We start from the raw sequence: 10569 nt of genomic DNA on the forward strand, positions 1-10569 counted from the left end.
AGCAGAAGGAGCACCTCCATATCCACATCGATGGGACAGCAGTGGAGAAGATGGAAAGTTTGAATTAAGGCTAGGCGTCCCGCTAGCGGGACACCTGTCGACAACATCCAGTGAAATTGGAGGCCGCACAATTCAAATAAATAATCGTAATATTAAACATTTATGAACATATAAGTATCTTAAAAGCTTAAATTCTTGTTAATCGAACTGTATTGTCCGATTTACAATAGGCATTACAGCGAAAGCAGGCCATGTGATTGTTTGAGGACGGCACCCCACATCAACATATTTTTCAACCAGCACATACTTCATAAAATCACAAATAGCGATTAAATAAATCACTTACTTTGAAAATCTTCCTCTGTTTGCAATCCTAAGGGTCCCAGTTACAACATGAATGTTCGTTTTGTTAGATAAAATCCTTCTTTATATCCCAAAAAATAGATCCTATCCCTAAGAAGTTTATGTTCCACGGCATACACATCACAGACAAACTGAAATGGTCCACCCACACAGACAGTGTGGTGAAGAAGGCGCAACAGCGCCTCTAAAATATCAGGAGGCTGAAGAAATTTGGCTTGTCACCTAAAACCCTCACAAACTTTTACAGATGCACAATTGAGAGCATCCTGTCGGGCTGTATCACCGCCTGGTACGGCAACTGCATCGCCCACAACTGCAAGGCTCTCCAGAGAGTGGTGCGGTCTGCAAAACGCATCACCGGGGCAAACTACCTGCCCTCCAGGACACCTACAGCACCCGATGTCACAGAAAGGCCAAAAAGATCATCAAGGACAACAACCTCCCGAGCCACTGTCTGTTCACCCATCACCATCCAGAAGGCGAGGTCAGTACAGGTGCATCAAAGCTGGGTCCGAGAGACTGAACAGATTCTATCTCGAGGCCATCAGAATGTTGAACAGCCATCACTAACACAGAGAGGCTGCTGCCAACATACAGACTTGAAATCATTGGCCACTTTAATAAATGGATCACTAGTCACTTTAATAATGCCACTTTAATAATGTTTACATATCTTGCATTATTCATCTCATATGTATATACTGTATTTTATACCATCTATTGCATCTTGCCTATGCCGCTCTGTCATTGCTCATCCATATATTTATATGTACTGTATATATTATTATTTCATTCCTTTAGATTTGTGTGTATTAGGTAGCTGTTGTGGCATTGTTAGATCACATGTTAGATATTGCTGCACTGTCGGAACTAGAAGCACAAGCATTTCACTACACTCGCAATAACATCTGCTAAACTTGTGTATGTGAACAATAAAATTGGATTTGAAGTATTTAGGACAGTAAATGACTGGATTCAATCCGTGAAGGCTGTTGATCTCATATGTACCCATATGTCTCTGTCTCTTTCCTTGTCTCTGTCCCTGCTCTCTGTCTCTGTCTCTGTCCCCAGTCCCAGCCCTAGCTCCTACAGGGCATACTCTGTATAATACTGACCTCTTCTGTCCTCCGAAGGAAGTGCAGCAAAATAGTGTGGTTTCCTTTATCTGCATTGGATTGAATTGGGGGTGCATCCCAATAATATCTCCTTTCTCCTAAAGTGTACACTCGTTCCCTTCACTTGTTCACTACCACAGATCTAAACGCATTGTATTGGTGGAGACATGGGCTTGAGGGGTTTTCCACCATATTTCTTATACCAGCTATATTTCCTTTGAAATTAGCAAAGGGAAGTGAACAAGTGCACACTTTGGGAGGAAGGAGAGATAATTTGGGACGAAGCCCTGGTGGTTAATAAACAACCTCTGTGTCTGATGTTAGTGTCCCAGAGGTAGTCAGTGTCCTCAGAACTCTCTCTCTCATTCTGACTCGGCAACAGCACGGTAACATGGCTCACCACCGCTTTGAGGTCAAAGAGCACGCAGCCTCCTACCTGAGGTACAGGGTGTCCCCCCACAGGAACTGATCACAGAGATACTGGGATTTCTGGAGAATATGGTAGGGGCCTGTGTGTGTGTGTGTGTGTGTGTGTGTGTGTGTGTGTGTGTGTGTGTGTGTGTGTGTGTGTGTGTGTGTGTGTGTGTGTGTGTGTGTGTGTGTGTGTGTGTGTGTGCGTGCGTGCGCAGGGAATGTAGTTAGACCCTTGCCCTGCAAGAATGATTTTTGTGAACAAAAATTGTTCACAATTGTGTAAGCCCAAACCGATCTAATCGTATGTATTTGGCTGCTATAATTGTGCCTATCTGGACTTAATAGCGTAATTTTTTTTTTCACAAACTGTATAACGCTGATATAGCGCTGATATAGCGCTGCTATAGCGCTGCTATAACGCTGACTTACGATGTTATTGTCACTTCAGAAAGAAAGGCCGTTTGACCTTGCCGTGGACGTAGGCTGTGGCTCGGGACAGGGGACACTTCTACTGGCCCCTCACGTTACCCAGGTGATCGGGACAGACATCAGCCCCGCCCAGCTGGAGGTGGCTCTGGCCAATAGCAGCGCCCCAAATATCTTCTACAGGTGAGAAGGGGGAGGGGCACGCAGGATAGTCGGCGGGAATTGCTTTGTTGTCCTAGCAAGGATCAAGGTCAAGTCCAAGATCATGCTTTTATAAGTGAAGTGTAGTATGTATTGTGATGTGTTATATGTCTGCCAGGAATGTTGGTACTGTTGGTACTATTGGACAATAAAGTATGAATTCATTTCTTCTTCATATTTAGATGTAATTATCATGTTTTTGATACCATACCCCATTGAAACATCCTTGTAGTTTTAACTAGTAACATAACTAACTTAGACACTTTGAGGTCCAAATGTAAAACATCCAGTTAAACATCCAAAATGTGTAACCCTTTAACCAGCGTGCATTGTTTCACATCTCCCATAACCCCACAGGCAGTGTCCTGCAGAGGAGTTACCGTTTGCTGACGGCGGGGCAGACTTGGTGACGTCCATGACCGCGGCCCACTGGTTCGACCGCCCGCGGTTCCTCCAGGAGGCAGACAGGCTGCTGAAGCCCAGAGGGTGTCTGGCCCTGATCAGTTATACCCTGGACATGGACCTGGAGTACGGACAACACTCCCACACTCTTACTGACATCTGTCATCAGGTCAGATAACAAACCACTGAGGAATTAATTGATTTAATTTATACAATAATTAAAAATAGTAGGCTGCTCCAGATGGAGACAACATTACATACAATCAACTGACCAACTGACTATGTATAGAAGTCCCACTATCTCAGTGTTAAATTAACCATTTTAACACTGGATAATTGGGACTCATATGTACTCTGTGAAAGGGTTAAATGTAACGCTTCAATGTACACTGGGATTTGGCCTTCTATGAAGTGTGAAAACTTTGTGACTTAAGAGTACGGAAACAACGGGAAAGTAATTCAGAGTACGAAAACAACAGGAAAATAATACTACCTTATTGATGTCCCCCTCCAGTTCTACAAGAACCTGCTGCCATTTCCCAGTGCCCACATAGGTACTACCACTGTCCCTCTCTACAAACAGATGTATGACTCATGCCCGTACCCAGACAAAGAGTGGTGAGTGCTGCTGAAAAGCCAAGGTATCCAAAGACTGCTACTGTATATCTTGCTGGCTCTGTGTCTACTGTGTATACAGTACCTTCGGAAAGCATTCAGACCCCTTGACTTTTTCCACATTTGTTACGTTACAGCCTTATTCTAAAATGGGTTAAATAAATAAAAATTCCTCAGCAATCTATGCACAATACCCCACAATGACGAAGCGAAAACATGTTTTTAGAAATGTTTGCAAATCTTTACATAAGTATTCACACCATTTGCTATGATATTGAGCTCTGGTGCATCCTGTTTAATTGATCATCCTTGAGATGTTTCTACAACTTGACTGGAATACACCTGTGGTATTTTTTGTTGTTGATTTTGACATGATTTGGAAAGGCACACACCTGTCTATATAAGGTCCCATAGTTGACAGTGCATGTCAGAGCAAAAACCAAGCCATGAGGGTGAAGGAATTGTCCGTAGAGTTCCGAGACAGGATTGTGTCAAGGCACAGATCTGGGGAAGGGTACCAAAAAATGTCTGCAACATTGAAAGTCCCCAAGAACACAGTGGCCTCCATCATTCTTAAATGGAAGAAGTTTGGAACCATCCACTCTTCCTAGAGCTGGCCGCCCGGCCAAACTGAGCAATCGGGGGAGAAGGGTCTTGGTCAGGGAGATGACCAAGAACCCGATGGTCACTCTGACAGAGCTCTAGAGTTCCTCTGTGGAGATGGGAGAACCTTCCAGAAGGGCAACCATCTCTGCAGAACTCCACTAATCAGGTCTTTATGGTAGAGTGGCCAGATCCTCATTAAAAAGCACATGGAGCTCCCGAGTGGCGCAGCGGTCTAAGGCACTGCATCTCAGTGTAAGAGGTGTCACTACAGTCCCTGGTTCGAATCCAGGCTGTATCACATCTGGCTGTGAATGGGAGTCCCATAGGGTGATGCACAATTGGCTCAGCGCTGTCCAGGTTTGGCTGGGGTAGGCTGTCATTGTAAATAAGAATTTGTTCTTAACTGACTTGCCTATTTAAATAACGATTAAGCTAAACATTTGCCAAAAGGCACCTAAAGACTCTCAAATCATGAGAAACAAGATTCTCTGGTCTGAAGAAACCAATATTGAACTCTTTGGCCTAAATGCCAAGCGTCATGTCTGGAGGAAACCTGGCAACATCCCTATGGTGGTGGCAGTATCATGCTGTTTGGATGTTTTTCAGTGGCAGGGACTAGGAGACTAGTCAGGAAAGATGAACAGAGCAAATTACAGAGAGATCCTTGATGAAAACCTACTCCTCTGGACCTTAGACTTGGGCGAAGGTTCACCTTCCAACAGGACAAAGACCCTAAGCAAACAGCCAAGACAATGCTGGAGTGGCTTCAGGACAAGTCTCTGAATATCCTTGAGTGGCTGTGCTGCAACGCTCACCATCCAACCTGACAGGGCTTGAGAGGATCTGCAGAGAAGAATGGGAGAAACTCCCCAAATACAGGTGTGCCAAGCTTGTAGCATCATACCCAAGAAGACTCAATTGCTTCCAAAGGTGCTTCAACAAAGTCCTGACTAAAGGGTCTGAATACTTTAAAAAAATATATATTTTAGAATAAGGTTGTAACTTAATAAAATGTGGAGGGATCAAGGGGTCGGAATACTTTACAATTTCCCTGAATATTAGTATACTAGCATACCATAGCCTAGCCTAGCGTAGCGTAGCATAGCATGGTCTAGAGTATCATAGAATAGCATAGCTTAGCCTAGCATAGAATAGCCTGGCCTGGCCTAGCTTAGCATAAAATAGTATTCTGATTTTGTTCAGTGTTTTTATGTTGCTCTTTCCAGGCATGAGTGTCTGCGGATGAGGAGACCGATGCCTCTGAGTGGCTACATCGGCATGGTGGAGACCTTCTCTAGCTATCAGGCGTTGCTGAAGCAGGATCCAGTGGAAGCCTACAGGTTCTCCCAGGACTTCAGGAACAGGTGAGCTTCAGCATACAGGTGCTCAAAATTATTTGCAGGCTGCAATTAAATTCAATGTGCCTTTAGCAATGTTTACGCCATGTTAATTTTTGCAAACTACTGTCTGCACACTTCTATTACAATTATGAATGCTGGAAGCAACTATCTATGAGGGGAAACTCTTGTCTGCATATAGGTTTATATATATAAACATTTTAACACAATTCCATAAATACTGCAGTGCAGGTTGGTTTGAAATGAGTTGAATTTCTCATCTCTAAGAAAATCTTAGCGAGCTGATGACCATCTTCTTTAACTGTCACTCACTCTGTTCCACTCCTCCTCTTCTGGCCTAGGTTGCTGTCTGTGATGGGGGAGTCGAATCCAGACACAGAGATCACAGTGGTGGTCAAGTATTTCTACTGGCTGGCCTGCAAACCTGCTGCAGCCTGATCTGGGACAAGGAAGCAGCAAACCCCACAGACCCTTATCTTCCCTTGATGTTTTCTGTTGCATCTAATGGCAAAATGAAATAACTAAAAGAGGGGTTACACATTCCAACAAATAAGACCACATGTTATATGCAACTTAAATCATTCGTCCATCAAAGTCAAAATGAAAAGTGAACTGACATGAACTCCAATACCACCTAAAGAAGATGTTTACGATGTTTCAGAATAGTCTGGATACCCGATGAGCTCAACCATTTCTTGTTTTATAAAGAAACAGCTTGTTAAAATACAATAGTCTTCTCTGGTTTACTGTAATATTTACTGTAACTGATAATTACAGTGATTTGCGTTCTGAACACACAGTCGGATGTCTCCAACCTCTTGCGTATGCGCTCACACATGCTCCCTCTGTGTCCCTCTGAGTGTTGAGGCTGGTGTGTGTGCATGTGTTTTCAAAGGAGTAGGACTGAGATCCTGCCTGGCAGGAGTCAGTCTCTGACAGTAGTGAGGTCTCACCATCTGAAATGCCATATGGTGCCCCTAGTGGTAGAATAAAGTCATACTTTCCCTACCTCACCTCATAGCCCCAACTCATGGACCGAATTCAACTCATAGCCCCATCTCATAGTCCCAAATTCATAGCCACAACTCATAGTCTCAACTCATAGCCCCAACTCATGGCCAGATATCATAGTCCCAACTCATAGCCCCAACTCATAGCCCCAACTCATAGACCCAACTCATAGACCCATCTCATAGCCCCACCTCATAGCCCCAACTCATAGCCCCACTTTATAGCCCCACCTCATAGCCCCACCTCATAGCCTCACCTTATAGCCCCAACTCATAGCACCAACTCATAGCACCAACTCATAGACCCAACTCATAGCCACACTTTATAGCCCCACCTCATAGCCCCAACTCATAGCCCCATCTTATAGCCCCAACTCATAGACACACCTTATAGCCCCAACTCATAGCCCCACCTCATAGTCCCACCTCATAGCCCCACCTTATAGTCCCACCTCATAGTCCCAACTCATAGCCACACCTCATAGTCTCACCTCATAGTCCCAACTCATAGCCCCACCTCATAGCCACAACATAGCCACAACATAGCCGCACCTTATAGCCACAGCATAGTCCCACCTCATAGCCACAACATAGCCCCAACTCATAGCCACAACATAGCCCCAACTCATAGCCACAACATAGCCCCAACTCATAGCCACAACATAGACACAACATAGACCCAACTCATAGCCCCACCTCATAGCTCCAACTCATAGCCACAACATAGCCCCAACTCATAGCCACAACATAGCCACAACATAGACCCAACTCATAGCCCCAACTCATAGCCCCACCTTATAGCCCCAACTCATAGCCACACCTCATAGTCTCACCTCATAGTCCCAACTCATAGTCCCAACTCATAGTCCCAACTCATAGCCCCACCTCATAGCCACAACATAGCCCCACCTCATAACCACAACACAGCCCCACCTCATAGCCACAACATAGCCCCACCTCATAGCCACAACATAGCCCCAACTCATAGCCACAACATAGCCACAACATAGCCCCAACTCATAGCCCCAACTCATAGCCCCACCTCAAAGTCTCACCTCATAGTCCCAACTCATAATCCCAACTCAGAGCCCCACCTCATAGCCACAACATAGCCACAACTCATAGCCCCAACTCATAGCCACAACATAACCCCAACTCATAGCCACAACATAGACCCAACTCATAGACCCAACTCATAGCCACAACATAGCCCCAACTCATAGCCACAACATAGCCCCATCTCATAGCCCCAACTCATTGCCACAACATAGCCCCAAATCATAGCCACAACATAGACCCAACTCTTAGCTCCAACTCATCGCCACAACATGCCTCAACTCATAACCACAACACAGCCCCACCTCATAGCCACAACATAGCCCCAACTCATAGCCACAACATAGCCCCAACTCATAGCCACAACATAGCCCCAACTCATAGCCACAACATAGCCCCAACTCATAGCCACAACATAGCCACAACATAGCCCCACCTCATAACCACAACACAGCCCCACCTCATAGCCACAACATAGCCCCAACTCATAGCCACAACATAGCCCCAACTCATAGCCACAACATAGCCACAACATAGACCCAACTCATAGCCCCACCTTATAGCCCCAACTCATAGCCACACCTCATAGTCTCACCTCATAGTCCCAACTCATAGTCCCAACTCATAGCCCCACCTCATAACCACAACTCATAGCCACAACATAGTCCCAACTCATAGCCCCAACTCATAGCCACAACATAGCCCCAACTCATAGCCACAACATAGCCACAACATAGACCCAACTCATAGCCCCACCTTATAGCCCCAACTCATAGCCACACCTCATAGTCTCACCTCATAGTCCCAACTCATAGTCCCAACTCATAGCCCCACCTCATAACCACAACTCATAGCCACAACATAGTCCCAACTCATAGCCCCAACTCATAGCCACAACATAGCCCCAACTCATAGCCACAAAATAGCCACAACTCATAGCCACAACATAGCCCCAACTCATAGCCACAACATAGACCCAACTCTTAGCCCCAACTCATCGCCACAACATGCCTCAACTCATAGCCCCACCTCATAACCACAACACAGCCCCACCTCATAGCCACAACATAGCCCCAACTCATAGCCACAACATAGCCCCAACTCATAGCCACAACATAGCCACAACATAGACCCAACTCATAGCCCCACCTTATAGCCCCAACTCATAGCCACACCTCATAGTCTCACCTCATAGTCCCAACTCATAGTCCCAACTCATAGCCCCACCTCATAGCCACAACTCATAGCCACAACATAGCCCCAACTCATAGCCACAACATAGCCCCAACTCATAGCCACAACATAGCCCCAACTCATAGCCACAACATAGACCCAACTCATAGCCCCAACTCATAGCCCCATCTCATAGCCCCAACTCATAGCCACAACATAGACCCAACTCTTAGACCCAACTCTTAGCGCCAACTCTTAGCCCCAACTCATAGACCCAACTCATAGACCCAACTCATATCCCCAACTCATAGCCACAACATGACCCAACTCATAGCCACAACATAGCCCCAACTCATAGCCACAACATAGCCCCAACTCATAGCCCCAACTCATAGACCCAACTCATAGCCCCAACTCATAGCCCCAACTCATAGCCACAACATTGCCCCAACTCGTAGCCACAACATAGCGCCAACTCTTAGCCCCAACTCATAGCCCCAACTCATAGACCCAACTCATATCCCCAACTCATAGCCCCAACTCATAGCCACAACATAGCCCCATCTCATAGCCCCAACTCATAGCCACAACATAGCCCCAACTCATACCCCCAACTCATAGCCACCTGGGTATACCTGACCCACTAAACTCTGACTCCAGGCCTCAACATGGAAGCGTTCAACAAGCCTTCTCTGAAGTAGCTTCCCTGAGACTACAGGGGTGTATTCATTACTGCACACCGTAGAAAAACCTTTAGTTCAGGTTTTTCCCTCCCCGTTTGGGCCTGTTTGCTCGTTCCTATTGAATACACCCCAGGTCCTTTATATCAGTTCTGTTTCTCCTCTTGAGATGTAATGTCAGAGGCCTACCGTACCATCTTCCTCTCTCTCCTCTCTAAGGACTAGAGTTACTTTAATTTAGTATTACCGGGCTATTAGTCTCTGCCTGTGATTGAGGTTTGGACTTGTCTGGGACTCGTGTCTGGGACCACCTTAATGATCATATAGCCAAGCTGACAGCAGGCCAGCTGAGACAGGGGTAATAGGGAGCCAGAGGGCTTTCTGGGTGATGGTGTGGGTTTGAGACGGTGGGTGGCTTAGTGTGGAAGATGAGAGGACTTATAAATAGCTCCTGATTCATTGGCGTCAGGTCTCGGGATGTTTTCACTATCACTTTACATTGTATTCACTTTCTTCCTCTCTCCCTAAGTTACCATGGTCTGCTTTCCATTCCAATCTCAAAAGTAATTATCTTACTAATGACAGCTAATACATAGAACGCTGATCCCCAAATGCTTAACAACAAGGTCGGTCAGTCACCATGACGATACTGATAAGGACCAATGCATGTGCACTCCACAGGTGGTCATCACACATCCATTACATTCTTAATGATTCAATCAAACAGGGCGAACTCACTGGCTAATGTTTCTGATTGCATTCCTATAACTCATTACAATCACTTACCGCTCTATTAGATTTGGCTCAATAGGTGACAGTGTTTGTAAGGTGTTATAAGGCTATTTTAGGCTGTATACTCATTTAGGCTTCATCTCTGTACACTCCTTGAGGCTATATCACTGAGATGTTACTGTGAGGTTTCACTTATCAAGCCCATCTGGCCTGTTTCACACATACAAGCACGTGCGCACACACACACATGCACGCGCACGCGCACACGCACGCACACACACACACACACACACACACACCACGTGAACAGTTCAGCTGGGTACAGAATAGATCACACCTTCTCCACAGGGAGTGGACAGCGGCCATATTGCCATAGCTCTGGGCCCAGGCTTTAATTCATGTCCCTTTTTTTATAAAT

General features: G+C 45.7%; 1 protein-coding gene across 1 annotated transcript; it reads left to right on the forward strand.

Moving 5' to 3' along the window:
- Positions 1-2242: 2242 nt before the first annotated feature.
- LOC115179683 (putative methyltransferase DDB_G0268948) lies at positions 2243-6101 on the forward strand. Its single transcript, XM_029741360.1, has 5 exons — positions 2243-2501; positions 2877-3090; positions 3436-3539; positions 5369-5506; positions 5842-6101. Exons 1-5 carry the CDS (start codon positions 2323-2325, stop codon positions 5936-5938), a joined length of 732 nt encoding a protein of 243 aa, XP_029597220.1. The 5' UTR covers positions 2243-2322; the 3' UTR covers positions 5939-6101.
- Positions 6102-10569: the final 4468 nt, after the last annotated feature.

Source organism: Salmo trutta, chromosome 39 (assembly GCF_901001165.1).
Source record: "Salmo trutta chromosome 39, fSalTru1.1, whole genome shotgun sequence".
Lineage (NCBI taxonomy): Eukaryota > Metazoa > Chordata > Actinopteri > Salmoniformes > Salmonidae > Salmo > Salmo trutta.